At 35.6% G+C, this 20208-nt stretch overlaps 1 protein-coding gene across 12 annotated transcripts in view; it reads left to right on the top strand.

Annotated features, from left to right (window-relative positions):
- Positions 1-20208, top strand: part of MYBPC1 (myosin binding protein C1) — an 83730-nt gene that overhangs the window by 18578 nt on the left and 44944 nt on the right. For 8 of the 12 annotated variants that reach the window (XM_033117833.1, XM_033117831.1, XM_033117835.1 and 5 more), the window contains exons 3-10: positions 1317-1358; positions 9094-9132; positions 9659-9694; positions 11353-11463; positions 13067-13215; positions 13555-13672; positions 15195-15246; positions 17296-17352. In XM_033117833.1, coding sequence (XP_032973724.1) covers positions 1317-1358; positions 9094-9132; positions 9659-9694; positions 11353-11463; positions 13067-13215; positions 13555-13672; positions 15195-15246; positions 17296-17352 — 604 coding nt within the window. The remainder of the gene's footprint in view (positions 1-1316; positions 1359-9093; positions 9133-9658; positions 9695-11352; positions 11464-13066; positions 13216-13554; positions 13673-15194; positions 15247-17295; positions 17353-20208) is intronic. The other 4 variants (XM_033117837.1, XM_033117843.1, XM_033117842.1 and 1 more) reach the window with 1 other exon arrangement.

Raw genomic sequence — 20208 nt, 5'->3', positions numbered from 1 at the left:
AAGACAAGGGGTAGGAGGTCACTACAGACCAGTCCAGCCTAGCTGAAAGCAGGAACTGAATAAGACCTCAGTTGCTGGTGATCTTTTTTGCATGGAAATTTATAAGGAGCTTACAAAGTTCTTCCATCCTAGAAATCATTTTTAGGAGGGCAGTTTGAGAAATCTAACTGCTCATGGGAGTCCCTTTGTCCAGCTAAGAATACTAGATCACACTCTCAAAACCCTTAAGTAGTATAGAAGTGTATCGCTACGTGTCCAAATGAATGAAATAGGTTCAGTGCCACATGAGTTTAAACAGAGGCAGGCTGACATTTAGCTTTCTTTCAACCAGTAGACATGTGTGACATTCTTCTTAGGAACTTCTTCTTTGATATGTTTTCTTCTCTCATATACAGGTTTGTTTTTGCCAATGTTGTGTACACTGAGAACATACAGGCCATTATAGACATAACATTTGCCTTCTGCTCTTCAGAGCAGGAGCTGTCACTGGGCCACTACAGAGTTAGTTCTGTTATGCCATATTTCATATTCATTGCACAATACTGACTTCCTGTTGCTCACACAAGTCTCTTCCCAAACTCTGTTAAAACTGTCCTTATTAACTAAGATTCAGATCTCGATTCAATCAAAAAAAAAGAGGGAATTCATGCTTGAAACAACTTTTTTCTTATATAGACCACAAGTCACACACCATTTGCTGGTATCTAAACGAATGTGGTGCTGAACAGAGAGAAATGTAAACTGGATGGTCTCAACTGATAATACCTGATTTTGCTGCTTTCGTATTGCATTTATTGCCACTCAACTCAACCCAGAAGATTAATATGTGCACCAAAGTATTTTGAAATATACTGAAACTATTGTGCAATTTCAGATTTTATACCATGGTTCCTTACTACGATATCATTTAGAAGTTCAAACTATTAGAACCATTGCATGGCTCAGACTTCCTTAAAAAGTAAGTCCGTTGTTGAGGCCTACAAAGAAGTGACGCACATTTTATACTCACTTCCATGCCAATATATTATATATAAAATGAACCTGCATGTTATAACAGAAGCTAAGTGTATTTTAACAAAATCTGTATTGCAACTTTCTATGTATACTTTTTTCAAAAGTAATCGGATTAGTTTAATGCAACTCTACATTATAATTCCCAAATTCATTATTCATGTACAGCATAATAAATAAGTATGAGTATCATTTATGATCTGTCTATTGTCTTTTTTTTTCTTTCCCCCACACCCCATTGCGCCTCACACATTAAATACTTTCCTTAAGACACTGTTAAAAATGTGCTTGTACTTTCCACACAGAACCAAACAAAGAGAAGGAAGCTGGAACTGCACCACCAAAAGGTGAGTGGAGGGAGGGAGAATGAGGCTGAATTCAACAAAATTAGAAGCAGAAAGAGGTCAGTAATGATTACCATGGTGGCTCCATGGAATTTCTCTTTCATCTATGTGGTTAAATGTTTCTTGTTTGCATTTTATCTGCACGAACCAATCAACATAATGACAAACGATGCTTTGATCAGTTTTCATTACACACATTTCTAAAAGAAAAACAACAATGATAAATATATCACAAGCACTTTGTTGAGATGCCAGCAAATTAATTGGTAGTTTCCAACTTCTAATGTACATGTGAAGGAAAAGAAGTGTCTGATTTTCTTGGGATTATGCCAATTTGGAAAGTTATCTGGATTGCCCAGATTTTTCTTTAATTGAACGTTTTCATGTTACTGCGTGAACTGTTCCAGGTTTCACTAGTAATTCTGAAGGCCAGCATCTCATTTTGTAACACTGACTATGTGTTCATGTAGACTTACATAATGATTTATGTAGCTGGACAAGAAAGGCAACCTTAAGCAAATGTCATGTTGCTTTTTATTGATTTGGAAACATTTATTCCTGTAACATTATTCTGTTTTTACTTTATATGGAGATAGTCCAGTTTTAAAAAAATGGATAATCTTTATCATGTGGATTCCTGCAATACTAATTCCTTTATCTCTACAGGGAGGTGGTCATTGTCATTATTGACATTTGTCCCTAAACTGAGGAGCATTAGTCTTCTACAGAAGAAAGTTTTCACAGAGGCAGATTTGACAATCCGCTTTATATGTTTGTATCATCATTTATATGTTCATTTTTTATTTGTGTAATGAAAACCACAGGTCAATTTTTAGAACAACCAATTATTTCCTGACTATAATAAGCCTTTTTTTCTGGACACCACTCAAAATTATGTCGAGTATCTCTTTGTTCTTATGTCATGTTTCATTACCTAATTCCTCTGACATTATTGTCTCCTATACATTAGTAAAATACTTTTCTTCCTTTTTTCAGTACAGTGGACCTTTTTCCTTCAGCTAACTTGTATTTACACTCTCATAAATGAACATATAATATCAGTACACTGACTTTGTCTTTGACCTTCAGTGGCTCCCATGGATAATATCCTGAACTCTACTAATCCTGGCCACATGAGCCACAATCTAAAGGTTATCTGCTTATGGAATGCAGACAGTTCAAACTCCTTGAACTCCTTCCATGAGATGGGTTCAAGGATGTTTGGACATCCTGGCTAAAGTTATTGTAACATTATTCTCTTAAAGGCCAATGGCATACACATCTGTTTCCAAATTTGGAAAGGTGTTTGGGCAAGGCTGTAAGGCTCAACCAACAGAGCAGATGATGTAATCCCAGAGGGCATGCTGTCAAATTTTAAACAAAGCCTGTGCCTGACCCTTAATCTGAAAAGTCATCATATTATATTTGTGTGCTTAAATGAGAAAATGTCTCTCTGTTTATTAAAATCAACCAACCAAACAACCAAGCAAGCAACCAGTCAACCAATTAACAAAAACTCTTTTCTTTATGCAGAACACAGTTGGATGAAACAACAAGCACCAGTGACTAGGGAGGGCATCCTGAAATTAGTAGCATTTGTTTTTTCTGACATTCGCAAAAGTTAAGCAAGGACATGGCCACTGGCAATCACATACTCAACTACATAAACTGCAATGTATATATTTGCTCTACATGCCTAGGAAGAAAATCAGTGTAGGATAGAAGATGACATCCCTCAGTAAAGAAGGAAGGTAAATAGAAATTATTTCTAAATATACAAACCTTTCAACTATTACCCAATTTCAGCAAGGACAGGAAAATTTCAAAAAAAAAAAAATACATGGACACAATAAAAATTGCTGTATATAAAGCCATGGTTGAGGAAGAATTGCATGAGCATAAACAAGATTGACAGGTGCAACAGACCTTTCTCCAGCATTGACTAGAATGTCCTTCTCTGCCCTTCACCTTCTCCCAAGCCTCAGTCCATCCAATTGTTTTTTTTATAACCATTCAGCTCAAGTTTCATTCCTTTATACAGGTTTCCCTTGACTTTCATCTGTGCTTCCTCCTCCTGATTCCTCTTGGACGTATTGCTTTGTTCAATCACTTTTCTCCGCTGTATCATGTAATAGTAATTCACCCATTTCCCTAACAGGGAGTAAGTTTTCTGATAGTCAGGCACCACGTCTTAAGACCCCTTTGGGCCCCTTGTCTCATTTATTTTCCAGTGTCTGGCAGAAAGCTGCACAAGGCGATTGATTTCCTAATAAATATCTGTAGAATGAATGAACAATTGAATTTCCACGCTGGTTTAGCTGGACTACGTACAGACAATGGTAATTTAGATAGATTTTCATTCCTGCTTGCTGGGCAGGGGGGTGAGTGTCCCATACAAGGTCTTACTCAGTGAGATTCAGAATGAGACACTGATGCTGTGTATTAGGTGCTCATCCTCAGAACAGATGGACGATGTAAGACCAACTCATTTAAAAAATTGAAAATGGTCAAGCCTGGATAGTAGTACATTTTCACACTGTAGTCCCCTATCTATCTAATTGGTTGAAGTATATTCCGTTAATAACTCCAAGACTGTTACTATTAAGAATGTTTTTCATAGCAGCACAGCCTTAATATCATTCCCAGATTGCCTGAATCGTTCTGTGACAGCCTGGAACTGTTCTAAAATTGTTTTTTTTAGCCACAGAATGTTGTTTGGTTCTGATGTCAATCTCATAAGTGCTGCTTGTGGGTGAGTTGCCTCCTTTTTAGATTTACTAAGAGTCTGTCTGGGAAACAGCTGATTTCCCAGGAAGGGGTTTGACTATTTGTTGGTTTGCTTGTTTGCCTCTGGACTTGTCCATCCAGCTATCCTGTTCCTTAATACTGCCCACTTTGTCCTGGAATGGAAACAATAGAGATGACAATAAAAGATGTGTTTAACCAAACAGCAATGCCAGAATTTCGATGTGCAAATCCTTTCAGATCATGCAGGGAGGCACTGTCCTTACAAAGATAATGCTACAGTGGCTTAGAATTCTTCCAGAATAATGACAGGTGGCAAATCAATAAACTGTGAAGTATAGATTCTTTTGTATACTCTCAGTGGAGCCAAAGATCTGCCTTTTATGCTAACGTTCATTTATTCCGCAAATATTGAAAGGCAGCTATGTGCCAGGCAAGAGTCAGGCGCTGGGTCTGCCCTCCTGCAGCCGACTTTAGGGAGCTTTAGAGAGAACGACCATCAACAGAGGAGAGTGGATTTCAGCTTTGGAAGTAGACAATTGTCACCGAGGGCCATGTGTAGAGAATAATGTGGGTGCACAAGTGGGATCACACATTTCTTGGTCAACCCACATTGTATGTGTTCACATAGAGCCAGGAGACTGAGCGTCTTCTGTGCTTCAACAATTGGCCTTGTGGGAAGTTTAAAACTAGTCCTATGAGAGGCTGCAAATGTGCCAGCATCCTTAGAATCAGAGACTGCTTTGAAGATCAGTACTCATGGTAATGCCTAAGTTCTGATGCATATTTTTTAATTTTTATGTTTTCATCTTTTTAGCTTGTAGTCTGTATAGTTTTTGGTAAACCCAATTGGGATGTTTACTGCCTCTTTTTGTTTTTCTTCCAGAAAAAGAACTGCTTTTGGTAATTGTGGCAAGAGAAGTAAAAACTTTCTTTTTCCAGGCATTCCCATTACCACATAAACTGTTATAACAAATAAACTGTGTATATTAAAGATTTCACATAACTTGAGATGAAGCGTCTCTCTTTTGGCATGAGTGTGGTTGGCAGAGGAGGAAGTGAATCAACAGAAGTTCCAGCAAATTTCTCCTAAGTAATATGATTTTTTTTTAATTAAAAGAATGATTAAAAATTTGTTTTCTTTATTTAGGTCCCTTTACACCTGCAATAACATTATCTTGGTACTTCTTACAAGTATGCTAAAATGTTTTTGTGCAATTTTACCTTTAGGTATCAGACAACCATCTACTAAAATGTCTCTGGGCTTTATCTATATATTCTAAATACATATTTCTTTGTAATGAGTTTTGTTAAAAATTAATATCACTGTGCTTTTCAATTTTAAGACAAAACTATTATAAGATACAACATTGATTTGACAGATTTGGGGGAGAAAAAATTTGTATGAACTATACATATTTATTGTAAGATGAGTCCTGATTTCAAAAGCCTCAAAGTGTGAAGGCATGCGTCCCCTTATCAAGAAAAGGTGATAAGTTAATCAAATGCTTCAAAACATGGTGAATTAATGTTAGCCGTTGATGTTATTGTCTTCCATATGTGGTGGTGGTCGTTGATGTTATTATGGTTGTTCACGTATGCCAACAACTACTACAACGGATGACCCTGCTGGAGGAATTCATAAATTTGTCTAAATCAAAGAATTTAACTGAGGCTTGTTTACAGTTACATATATTTTAATTTTATATACTTTTTAGTCTGTATTCTAAAAATCCCAACAATAATCCCAAATTGGTTTCACTTTAAAAATTAATTTAAAATGCAATTTAAATCAATTATAGGTAGCAGTTATTTTATGCTTAAGAGACTGTGAAGAATTATAAGAATGTACACATTCTACTATGTCTGGAGGTCTCTCCTTTGAATTTCAGATTTCATTTGTACCCCCTAAAATCTCAGGCTTGTAATATGACACCAAGTTCTTTCTCTAGTTTCCAGGCATTCTTCTCTGAGAACTTCAGCTGTTCAAAGAATCATTTTTACGGTTTTACAAATGCTATTTTCCCATGACTTAATGACAAATAAAATTTGTCATTAGAAGGGTAAATGTCCCTTCTATGTAGCTAGGCAGAAAGCTCTGCCGCTCTGGGTCCAGGTCTTCATGTATGCTGCATTCTAAAGAGCCAAAAACACATGTGTACATTTTCATTGTCATTGTAGTCACCTTTAAAAAGAAAATATGACTTACATATTGTATTTTTTGTTTTGTTTTCTTTGGAAATGTTCTTTGTATGATGCCATGCCTTTCATATGTATTGTTGAATTAGGCACAACCCAAAAGATTTGCATATTCAAATTCCCTTCTAGCAGTAGAACCTGTCTTTCCACGGTAGAGAAAAACAATGATGGGCACTTGTCTTATTAGGGAGACCACTTCATGGACAGTGTAGATGCCTGACCACTGCGCTGTACACCTGAAGCTGAAGCTGAATAATATTGAATGTCAACTATAATTAAATATATATATACATATATATATATCATACATATATATAGTCGTAGGATGTAGAGTACAGCATAGGGAATAGAGTCGATGGAATTTTAACAGCTACATATGATGTCAGAGGGGTAGTAGATTGGGGGTGGGGGGGTTTCACTTTGTGAGGGCTATAAATGTTTATTACATTGTTTTACACACCTGAAACTAAAAAACAAACAAACAAACAAACAACAAACCCATAATACAAGAAAACTTTCCAGAAATAAAAGACTTAAATGTAAAAACAAAAAAAGAGAAAACAATGAAACCTTTCATTCTCATCTAATCCAATCACATTCAACCAGGCAACTTTTCAAGAATTTCAGGTCAGGATCTCTACGTCTTAACTTTATTTCCTAACCTAAAGGGATGCCAAGACCAAAGCTACTTTTAAAAGAAGGAAACAATAAGCTTGTCAATTATATTTTCTAGCACCTCAATAAATTTGAAAATGTATGTGCAAGGACTCAAATATTGCCAATTGAGAAGTAACAGGTGTTTGGAAGTATTGTTGGATTATCTAGATCACTTCATGACACTTTGAAGCACTATTTTAATATGTGGTACCTTAATAGTCTAATTGTGCGTGTCCCCCCAGGTAGTCTTAACATTTAATGGACGATGAAATTACTCACTCATCAAATTTTTGCTTAAAAAATGGATTATCTTTTTATTTTAGTTTTATGAAAGTTTGTGAATAGTTTCTCAATCATTTAGCATTCTAAACAATTAACTCAAAGTTTCATTATGCCCTGTGCACAAAGCTAACAAACAAACAACCACAAAACCTATATAAAATAAAGTGTTCATTTGACTCCAAATGGTTCAAGTTTCTAGTTTATATATAATAAAGGAAGTTCCTTTCTAAGATTTGGTTGAGTTTTAAAACTTCATTTTCAAGAATTATTACAGGAGTTTAAATCAAGATTCTTTACATATTTCAATAAATAAAAGTCTTGAAACAGGTTAAAAAATAAAATGCTGACATTGTATTAAATGTATGGCAAATAATATTTTTAAATTGCAAAGTATTTTATTTTTCGTTATGTAAATTTTTAATTACCTAACAGTCTTCTGAAATACAGAATTCTGCTGATAGCTCAGAAATACCTATACTTCCCCAAATGCAGGATTTTGTGGAATGTTAATGGGTATTCCAGGAGAAAAGGATTAAAAAGAGAACTAAGCTTGGGAAATGCTAACTGCTGTATCATGTCTTGTCTCTATCCCTGTGCAAGCGCATATTAGCACAACGAAGGCTTTGGGACATCCCTCAGTAAACGCTCACACACAATACAATGAAAAAGAAGCATTTCACTTTATTTAGCCTAACATTTTCCAAGCTTCTTGGACTACAGACATCTTCCTCCGAAGAATCCTGGCTCTCACAATATCCAGTGAATCACCTCTTAGGTTCTGAAGCTATAAATTAGGTTCTCTAAATATTACTTTAGTTATTTTGTTTAAAAAAAATACTAAAACATATCCCGGTTGACAGTCTTAGAAAAGAAATTTTAGGCTACTAAATAATATTTGTAGTAAATATTCTAATAGATTATACAAAAATGTGCTATTTTACCTCTTCTTTTCACACATGCATGTGTTTGCTGTATCCTATTTATATAGTCATATAAATTTGTGTTTTGACATCCACAAGTACAAAGATTATTGTTATTTACACTTTCACTAGTCTTCATGCTTTGGGAGGAGAGGGGCTGTGGTTCAGATAACACCAAATATCTATTTAAGCATCTAAAACAGACACTTTAAAATTCAGATGTTTTAGAAAAAGGGAATATTCAGTGCCTTGCATATAAACACTCCGAGGCAAATTTTGAATTGTACAAATGTGCATGGGTAAATATTTTAAAAATTACATAGCATTGGCCAATACCAATATCATCTTGGGAAAATGCTTATAAAGTTTCTACAATAATCATTGGTGAATTTAGTATGACAAATTGATTTATATTAGTTAATGTTGATTTTTGTTTCTTAAACATAGAAGGGAAATTAATCATGAGGTTTTCATGGTAGGGGGGATAACAAGTTCTCAAATAGTACATATATGCTTTTATGTCTGTGTCCAATTCATTGTGGTATATAATTACGTCTGTCGTTGACTTCAGTTACAAAATGAGAACTTGAAAACCACCACCGTTGTTGATTTCATCAAGGTTCTACTTTTTTTTTTTTTTTAGCATTAATTTTTTTCCTAACCTACAATGACATAAAACGCTTGCATAGAATTCTAATTATTAATTTACACTTTCATTTTGATTACCCTATTCTCTCACCCTTTTATTTATTGTTTTCTCTTTTGCCTGGAATACTCAAATTTAATCTTTCAGGTATCAAGTCTTCTAAGGCTTACTCATCAGCTGAAAGTGTTTTGTGTAGTTTCTCCTTTTCTTTTTCAGATTTCTCTTTTCTCAGGATACTCATGACGAAGTCCTTTCCTCCTTGACTTTGTACACCTATTTCTTGTTTCAGATGAAGAGGAAGTCTTCCCGCCTAATGCTGTGCCTCCAGGTTAGGATGAATCCAACCCCTTCTTTCCCCCTCTTTGTCATTTATTAGTAACTGACAGTAAAGGGAAGAAAAGGCAGAGCACCCTGCTGAGACAATGTGTAGGCAGAGGCTCCAGGTTTTGCCCGTGCCAGGACCAAGAGGGAAAATGTTGGCTTCAGTGGCCACTTTTTGTTTTATATGAGAAAAATTTTAAAAAGAGCCTTCCTTTATGAAATAAATAAGACTCTTAAGTCTTCGATATAAATTTTAGGGACTAAGATGTCTGTCTTCTATTTGCGGCTATGTACACTTTCCCCCTGTTCTTCAGGTATTAAGATTTTTAAGTTTATTATTGCTTTTTAAATAAGACATAGTTTTAGAGATGCTTTCATAGTTGAAGCTCTACTGGTTTTTCTATCCAAGCCAACTGCTAGTTTTTTTCTCCCCATCATCAGAAGAGGGTTTGGGGGATCCAAGAAGATGAAAGGCAGAACTCCATTTTTCACCCCCTTCCCTTTGCATGATCCCGATCACACTTTCCTTTCAGGTTTGTGTAGTCGGGCCCTGGAGAGAAAAGATTCAGGTGAGCGCATGCCTGGAGCAAGGCGTCCCCACCTCATCCTAATATAATCACTAATTACCTCATTTCTTAAAGTTGTATTGATTCTAATCTTTGTTTTTTTTCAGTTTGTAGCTCATATAGCAATCTCTCATTAAATTTCCTCTTACAAGAAAACTAATGTGTTGAGAAACAATTAATTTTGCATGATACACACACACAAATTCAGGAATCTGTTATAGCTATGTATACCACAAGTTTGTTCGTTTTATTACAACTATCATCTTTAACATTTGACAAATACACAGAGATTAAGAAACTTTTTCAGTCTCCATCTGGGGTGTGCTGAAGTTAGATGATAATTCACTTTTTTTTTTTTATAGAACTTTACATACAGTCAATAAAATACCTACAAATACATCCTGTCAGTTTTGCTACAATTCTGTGAGGTTATTTATTCATTCAACAATTTTGAGTTGAGGGCCTACTATGACACTACTATGGGCCTCTGATGGGCCAATTATTTTTGCAGGCATTTGTAAGTATAGAAATAAACAAAACAATAAAAAGTCCTACCTTCATGTTCCAAATGCGAATGGCCACTATTCACTGTTATTATTAATATCACAGACACACAACATAAAATTTTCCCATCAACTTTTTTATGTTAAAAAATTATGTAATCTTGACTACATTGCATAACTTCATTGTGAAAATGATGGTCTCCTATGGACAGAAATATGAAGCATGATTGATACAATGACAACTAAAATAACTAAGTCTACATTTCCTTTTTTTCAAGAAACATTAACAAGTGGAGTGGCAACCCATGCATTTTTTTTTCAGTTATTAAGCGGCTGAAACTGAACTCTGAATTCAGCTCTCAGAGCCAGAGGGAATATCTGCAGTTCTCTCTCCTATCCTCCTCACTGGACCTGACTGATTAATCCAAGCCAAGCACCTGGAGTGCAAAGTAGAAAATGTAAAATAAACTTTATTTTCAGGTTCTCTTTCTTCATGGGAAAGCCTTAAAGAGTTTTCTTCTTCTTTCAGTTTTTCTGTTTTTCCCTCCCTTTCAGGACGTTCCTAGTATTCTTAAAACTTGTACCTGCAGGTCAGGATCTGTTATTAATATTAAATTGTCAAACTCTGGCCACATCTATACAACCCTAACAGAATTGTCTAATTATACAATAGAAAGGAATTTAGAAATACCAGGCCAGGCTTAGTTGTCTGACTTTTCCTGGTTGACCTGCAAATTGACCCACACAATTCTGTTGTTATATAGATATGGCCTTAGCGTCAGTCACCTGGAAAAATACTGAGAGTACTGCTTTAGTATTCTTCCCACCATTATTTATCTGTTAGGGGACAGGTAGGATGGGGACATAAATGAACCATGGCTCAACAAAGACAGAGTAACAACCTACCTCAAAAGTTTTATTATTTCTAGAAATTAGAGAATATTCCTTTATCCCGTTATGGAAGAGATTTCTATAAGAATGGGAATCTGTCATTCTCTACTGATGGCTGCAGGGGAGATGGAAAGAACGATGTGACATTTATCCAAGTTTATTAGACAAAGAAAAGCTTCAGCATTGATGAAAATGACAAATCCAGGTAAGTCTGCCTACAAAGAATTGAGCCCTGAAATGATCCTTTTCCTCCTTTCTGCTCATTAGAATGGTCTCTTGGGGAATCACCTGCCACAGAAGAACATGAGAAGCAGAATGCCAATTCTCAGCTATCCACCCTGTTCGTGGAAAAGCCTCAAACAGGAACAGTGAAAGTTGGTGAGTGCCAAGTGTTAAAACCTGGTTTTTAAAAAAATGCAGGTGAAATTCACATAACATAAAATTAACTATTTTAAAATGAACAACCAGTGGCTATTAGTACACTCAGTGTTTTGCAGCCTCTACCTGTCTAGTTCCAAAACATTTTCGTCACCACAAACAGAAACCATGTACCCCCACATTAAACAATTACTCCCCATTTTTCTTCCCCTTGGCCTCTGGCAACCACTAATCTGCTGTGTGTCTATAAATGTTTCTATTCTGTATATTTCATATAAATGAAATCACACAATATGTGACCTTTTGTGTCTGGCTTCTTTCACTTAGCATAATGTTTGTGACGTCCATCCACGTTGTAGCATGAATCAGTACTTCCCTTCTTTTTTTGTGGCTGAATAATAGTTCATTGTAGGTCTATATTAAATCCTGCTTATAGAACCTGAAAAGTGGCTGAAAGCTATCATTTCAGTACCCTTTAGCATGTAGGCATTTGTATGTAGTGAATGCTTGGACCCTGGATTTGGGTTCAGATAAGTTTCCTCATCTGTCAAACAGAGATAACACTCACTACCTGTGAGGGAATTTGAACAGTGCCTGGCATATCTTAAAGCCCTGAGCCATTGTTTGCTGTTATTACAATACACCTCACCCCATAAGACAATTACAAATCTGCACACACATTGGATCATAATGTGTAGTATCTCAAAAAAGCTAGTCCAACAGATGGTTCAACTTTGGGAACATGCATTCAAAAATACTGATCACACACCTCCTATTCAAACACTATTCTGAACACTGAGTATTCCATGGAAGAGCTCAGAACTTAACCGTTTTAAGGAGAGGAGTAGACAACAAGAAATTAAAGAGATAATCACAAAAGCCAAGTGCTGTGAAAGAAATAAACAGCATGGTGAGTTAAAGAACACCTTGGGTGTCCAGGAATTTTAAACAAATTTTTATAAGAAATATATTAACATCAGAACTAGCCTTTGACACTTTACCAAATAGTATGCACATGAGCACATGGCTGACTATATTCTTTCAGGTCTAGAATGTAGAAGCACCCTGCATGTGAATGGAAATGTTTGCTCACCCCATGTTTCAGGAAGACATCAAGGTGTTGGGATGGCCACCGGGCTAGAGTTTTGATGTCCTTAGGATCTAATCAGGAATCAGTCAATTCAAACAGATTGACAGGTTTATTTCAAAAAGATCAGTTTCATTTAGTCATAATCTTATAATTCCAGACTTCCCATCACTTACCTAATAAAAAAGATTTGAAAGAGTTTATATTATTTTTATATATACATAATTTGTGGGGTTTTTCCCCCATTTTTATTTCATATAATATAAAACTAAACAAAAATTATTTCTACCGATTAACCCATAGCTCCTTTTTTGCTCCAAAAACACAAGCTGAAGTATACTAAAACCTTCCCTATTCATTAAAAAAAAAAAAAAATCAGGACCATTGCATACACAATTCCAGGGTCACCAGTCACATCATAGTATATGCAGTGCAGTCCTGTGTTAACTCCTTTCAGTTGAGAGCAAAACAAATGACAATTTTTAAAAGAGTCTGAATCACTTGTGCTTTTTCTAGGTGACAATATCAGCTTTATAGCCAAAGTCAAGGCTGAAGATCTTCTTAGAAAACCGAGTGTCAAATGGTTCAAAGGGAAATGGATGGACCTGGCTAGCAAGGCAGGGAAGCACCTCCAGCTGAAGGAAACGTTTGAAAGGCAAAGTCGGGTATGGCCCTGAACTCCTGGCACAGGAGCTTAGCTCGCTCATCCCTTTTGTGTGGGTAGAGGTCATTTTCAGGTTCAGCTTTGAGAGATTTCAGTTCCAGAAAATTCTCTTGGAGTTACCTACCATTCCTAGTGTCTTCAGTCTAGTGTGGTTGCCCTGTTGGGCCCAGGGGCTATGGGGCACTTTGATCTCTCCCCTATTAAAAACATGCTGCTGGAATCCCAGATACAGACATGTCTTTAAGACAATGCTGAGCAATTTGGAAAATAACTAAAATGTGATGGTATCTTTCTGTTGGCAAGGTAGGGCTGAAACGTGTCCCGATGCATTTCATTGCAGGTGTACACATTTGAGATGCAGATCATCAAGGCCAAAGAGAACTATGCAGGAAACTACAGATGTGAGGTCACCTATAAGGATAAGTTTGACAGCTGTTCGTTTGATCTTGAAGTACACGGTAAGAGAGCTTTCTCATCTGGATAAACGTGACGTCTTTTTTTTTTTTTTTTTTTTTTTTTTTAAAAAGGGAGTATAAGGGGATGGAGGAGAGGAAGGTCATTTAATACCATGAGATTGTGAAAATAAAGTTTCCTTTAAAACGGTGTGTGTTTCTGATTGGGGTAGTTTCAGCAAGCCTGCTGAATTAAGTTGTTATGAGACAATTTATAAATGGGATTTGGGGATTTTATTGCCAAGTATCTCTTGGCCATGCTATCTATTCCTTCAATCTCCCAGATAAGGGCTGATGCCATTTTTTTGCTGCTACTGAATGTACCTGTTTCTTTGGGTCCACTTATTCCCACTCAGGTTTGGAGATAAGCTAATATGGTACAAGGATGTCAGGATACCCAGGTGGGAAGGAGGATTTTTCTTATAAGGACTAAGGTCAGATATGGAAATTCTCTATCCGTATCCTCTGTGTACCGCTTGGAGGGAATTTAGTAGGGATAAATGTAAAGTTGTACATGGAGATTGGAGGGGGAGGGGAAACACTTCTATAAATATACACAGAGAAAGTTAACGTGGCAGCAGAGATTATAAACTTAAAAGGAATCCAAAGTGTGATGTAGCCACAAGAGACAAAGCTGATGTAATTTGAAACTGGGCCATTACAAGTGATATAGACTCTAGGTTTAGGAAATGATATTCCTCTCTGCAGTATGCTTCTTGTTCCACATTTGGAATAATGTCTTTGGCTGTGGGCACCATACCTCCACCGGGATCCCTTCTGGAGGAGGGTAACCAACCAGGAGGGCGGAGAATTCAGAAACCATGCCCTATTCAGCTTGAACGTGCAGGTGAAGGAGATGAAATATATGTGACTCACTGTGAACAGGGGAAGGGCTTTCACACAGAAGAAGGCTAAGGTCGTTTTCCATGTACTTGAGAAGTGTTTAAGCAGATTAGAATCAAAAGGTGGAAATTATAAGAAGGTGAATTTTGTGTTAACATTAGATTGAGCTCTTTTGTTAAAGCTCTGTAGACAACAACAGAAGGTTGTAAGATTCTCCTTCTGAGAGATGGGAAGCAGAGGCTGCGTGATCATGGGTAGAGGTGCTATCGAGATTTCTGTATTAAGTGGGAATCTGGTCCTGAGCAGTGCTTCTTCAACCTGGCCGGGCATCTCTAAGCATCTCTTGAAGGGCTTTCTAAGAATATTGATTTCTGGGTGCCCATCTCTGCTCTGGTGAATCAAAATCTCTAGCAGGGAAATCGAGAAGCTGGTATTTTTGAAGTTCCTCATGTGATGCTAATGGCACGCAGGTGGAATGGCAATGGACTAAGGTAACTCCTACAATCCTTCCATTGATGCTGTGTAAGGAGGGGAGGTTACGGTTTCCCAGCAGCTCAGGCCTCCAGGGCAGCCATCCGCACCTCACTTGGCCTTCCTTCCATCTCAGAAATCCTCACAGCCTGGAAAAGAACCCAAAACTGCCTTCTTAATGGTATTTATTTTATTGTTTTCTTTCCTTTTAAAGAATCTACCGGGACTACTCCAAACATTGACATCAGATCTGCTTTCAAGAGAAGGTAACTTGAAAGGGGGATTTTAGGTAGCTTTTGTGTAACATGAAATTGGAGGATTTTCAAAGCACACTTTCCCTTCCTCCATCCTCTATATTCCAAACACGAACAACTCTTTTCACTGTAGTTAAACATACCATATATTCAAAAGTTACTGTTCTAGAAAAGCTAATGGGTTTAAGGCCAAATCAAGTAAATACTGATTATTCTTAAGAATATTCTTGTTATAGTGAAGCTTCCGTTTTTTACAGGTTTCACAGTTGCCTTATAAAGACAGACTTTCAATCTATTCATAGGTGGCTTCTTCCTTAATTGCATTATTTCCCACTAAAGGGCCAAAAAAGATAAATATGTAAAGATACACATCTTATATAGCATCAGTTAAGTAATGTCAGAAAGCTTATATTGCTTTTCATTTTGAAAACACTTATGAAGCTATTAAGCCATGAGCTCAAAAAGCCACAATTAAGTAGCTACTGAAGTTAACATTATTTAAATATTGAATTATCCTAAATGAAAGACTACTGAGACTGGAATAAAAACCACCATAGAAAGGCAAATATTGATACCTATTTGATTTATTTTGCAACTGCCAAGGCTGAAAAATCAGGAGGTCAAGGAAGAAAAATGAAAACATTTTTCTAGTCTATGAGAAACGGAACTAGCTTCTTCTTGTCATTATTTCACTCTCTGTACTTAATTCTTCCATAATATAAATTCCTTAATGAGAGCAAATATTTTGTTTTTCCTATGACTAAATCCATACAGTTTTGTTGAATAAGGAAAATCATCCCAAACTATTATAAAACAATGATTTAGTCGGTTAGTAGAAGGCATTTCCCTCCTAAATTATGAATAAACAAAAATTTTAATTACTTGAAAAAGATATTTAATATTATCTGATCAATCAATCGGTATTTTTTTTTAAGTCATAACGTTTAAATCCTAGTAGTTTCCTTCCACCTTTCCTTCACCCCATGTTCAGCAAACAGAGAGATCTGAAACTGTGCTCATACGTGTACAGTGTATTTTAGGAGAGGGAAACATAATCTAGAAATGTGTTTACTTCAAAAGGTCTTCTCCAAATACCTGCTATTAAAGAAATTTTGAAAACACATTATTTGAGTTCAGTTCGTATGACTTACATTTTATACACACTGTTTTTGAACCCGCAGACTCTTTCCTTAGAAACTTAATTAACATTTGTAAAGAGCAGGAAACAAAATCTTCATTAAAACATTAAACATGTAAGTAAATATGCAGTGCCATTTAAATGTCAGCTCTATAGCTTCTATTTAAGAAATCACAAAGATGGCTGCATGCCTGATTTAAGATGCATTTCTCTATAGGGAAGCCTTCAAATTTTCCTAATAAAGGGCTCAGCAACAATTCAAAGAGAAATTTTCGAAGAATCTGTTTTACAAGGTATAATTATTAGCAAGAAAGTAAAAAGTATGTAATGATTTCCCTTTGAAACAGAAAGGAATGCATCTTTTAAAAAGCTCTACGCTAGCTCCATTTTTATGTTATGTTGGTATCACATTATCTTATTCATCTATTGGTGGACCCAAAGAGGTTACCTTTGAATATAAGCTTGTGCTTATATATTTGACACTGGAACACTTCACCCTCCAAGCCAATCTCTGTTAGACATGACTAACAGAGATCAGCAAAAGTCCTTTGCTTTTCACACAGGTATGTTTCTAGAGGCCCCCTTACTTGTAAAAACAAAGTACTTTGTGTTGTTTGGCTTACGTGCATTTGTGTTACTCCGTTTTAACACAAATCCAAGTCGTTTTATATATGCAATCTACAAAAACGTGTCTTCTGAAGTCGTAGAGTGACACAAGCTCTTCGTGTTTTCTTTTCCACAAGTACATATTCCAAAAATTTTAAATGTCACTTGTGTGAAAAGAAATAGTTTGTGTTGAATTAGTCCCATGACTTGTGTGCTGATACAAAATTGCATATACGTTATATGTAGAGTGTTTGGGGGAATCTTGTGTATGTGTTTCAGCATTAAACCCAGATTTGCTTTTCTTTTGTTAATGACAGTGGAGAAGGTCAAGAGGATGCAGGGGAACTTGACTTTAGTGGTCTCCTGAAACGTAGGTGAGAACCAAGTGATGGAGTGAGGCGCTGTGGCCTGGAAATCTTTTAGATGCCCACTCAGAGAAGTCAAGTTTAAAGTAGATGTGTTTCAAAGAATTTCTCATTTCTTAAAATGTGTTTTGCTTATAGAATATAACAGAGTCGACTAAGAAAGAGACAGACAAACAACCGCATACTAATCTGTTTAAGATTTTAGCTGATGCTTTACAATTTTCTTTTTGAATGTTTTATGAGTCTTCGCATATTTTCTTAGTTGGGGATGAAGAGATTGAAAACTGAGACAGAACACTTAAATACCTAGAAACCTCTGATTTCTCTCATGAGTTCTCTCATTTCAATCATAATTCCCTGTGATAATTGAATAAATAAAGTCTCCATTTTCCTGCCTTTGATATTGGACCGAAAAATCAATTTCACAATTTTGTTAGATGTCTCTGCAGGTATATATATTTAAAAGCAGGCCTACTTTAATATAACATTTATGATTTACTGTATTTCATCAAATCTAAGACACCATTCATTTTAAGATATACCTGTATTTTCTAAATCACTAAGCAATAAAAATTGCTCTAAATAATTTATTATGATACATTATTGATTATAAGATACATCTTTCTTTCAGATGTGTTTAAAATGTGCATTTTAGAAGAGATAAAATAAGGTAGTAAAATAGAAGTAAATATTTAGTATTATCACTCACACTCCCTTAAAATTGTTCTCTCTTGCAATAAAATTTCTATAATTCCATATGGATATTTAGCACATAATTGTTTTATAGAACTTGTGACCATATATTTGCATATATATATAATCATATCACATACGATATTATATATAAAGTTATACATACCTAGATATTTAGTGCAAAAACAACAAAAATAAATTGATTTTTGCTTGGATTGTGTTTATCTAGCAAATTGGTAAATAAACAGTAAAATTATAATTCTAAATTAATGATATATACTATTGATATCAGTTTTCATTTATGGTTATTTATGCTTGCTCTGGTTATTAAAGGAATATAGTAAAAATATGCTTCACAACAAATCACAAATAGTAATAACTGAGTTTGTGGTTATTCTCACTTTAGTTGGATGACTTTATTCATGTTCTAATGGATGAAAAATTACCCAAGCTCTAAACATTTAGGTTGAGAACAGAATTATTAACAAGTGCAATTTATTAATTACCAATGGATATCAGCCAATCAATAGACCTTGGCAGTATCAAATACATCTTTCATCCTTTGGATACTTCAAATCATTAGCCTCAATAATATTTGTTAACTCCCCAAATTTATTTAAAGCAATAGTATTTGAAGTGACCTTATTCACTCTTCCTCATTCTATAGGTGAGAAACCAGGGACCAGAAATGTTGAGTGACTTACCCCAAGTCACACAGCCTAGTTAGAGGCAGATCAGGGACCTAAATCCAAGTTTCCCTTTTCTAAGTCAGCTCACTTTCTGTGACTCCATATAAGAAATACCACTCTGAATTGGCCTCAGAAGTAGATGCTTCAGTTTATAACATAAATTGACACTTCATGAAGACGAGAAGTTTTTTTTTGTTTTTCCCTGCAATTACTTACTCAACCAGGAAAATACTAAATATTTTCTTTATGTAGAATATAATGCTACAGGTGACGGGAGGAAAACCAGTGCCTTCCAGTGCCTGGCACACAGAAAGGGATGAATACATATTTGTGGGATGGAAAAGTAGTGGTAAAAATATGAATTCAAGTCTCAACTCTATCATTTACTAATCACGTGACTTTGGTCAAGTTATATGTCCTCTCTGAGACTTGGTTTCCACATCTGTAAATGCAGAGAATGAAAACTACTTAATAGAATTATTGTGGGAATTAAATAAATGTAAAAGGCTTGGCTCATAGTAGATGTCAAATAAATATTCACTTCCACGAAAATTGTGACATTTTCCCTTGAAGGGCTTATATTCATAAAGAGACAAAATACACACACACACACTAATCAATCAAACAATCAAAATGTGATACAGTATATTATTAAATGTCATGCTCCGATTGAAAAGGAAAAAGAAGGAAAAAAAAACAGACTAGTTCTACCAGTAGTTTGCAGAATAAAAGATATCATCTAATTAATGGTGAAAATGACTAAAGAAAATAATTACTAGAAAACATGGGGAGCGAACATGTCTTCAGTTCTCATTTTCTTTACGTACATCCCTTAATTATGATTTGTACTCATAATTAGATTGTTGTTAACATAAGCCTATATTCATTTAATATACTATACTAATCCACAATATAACTTTAGAAGTTGTGTTTTCGTACTAATTTGAGAATTACATATGTTTTCATTGTGGTAATGACACATGGTTACCATTTCTACTCCTCCAAGAGTGTGGCAAAATCCCTATCTGAATAAGTATTATTACGATCAACATCTCCATACAACAAAAGATCTCCTTGCCCTGAAAAAAGCCAGCGTATTTCAAAGAGACATTAGCTAAATCAGAGTAAATCTTTTGGGCATCATCTTGTTATGGGATTTGACCTATATAAAAACTTGCAAGTTTTATTCTACATAAAATTTCTATAACTGCTTTGTACTTCACTAGGATCATCAAGTTATAAAAATTTTGATGTAGATGAACGAACTGTGAAGGTTATCTAGCTCAATCCCAGTGCTTGGAAGAGAATCGGGAATACCTATAGAATTTTCTCCCTACTCTAAATTAACGTAGCCAAGCAGATAGGGCCATCTGCAGCCATCATGGTTCTGAATGAGTTAAGGAAATGCCATAGGTGGGAGTCTATGGCATATTGGACCTCACATTCCAATACAAAATGAGGAATACTTCAGTCTTGCAATTTG

This window comes from Rhinolophus ferrumequinum, chromosome 10 (assembly GCF_004115265.2).
Source record: "Rhinolophus ferrumequinum isolate MPI-CBG mRhiFer1 chromosome 10, mRhiFer1_v1.p, whole genome shotgun sequence".
Classification (NCBI taxonomy): Eukaryota; Metazoa; Chordata; class Mammalia; order Chiroptera; family Rhinolophidae; genus Rhinolophus; species Rhinolophus ferrumequinum.
The sequence above is the reverse complement of the archived record's forward strand: the minus strand, read 5'-3'. Positions and strand labels throughout refer to the sequence as shown.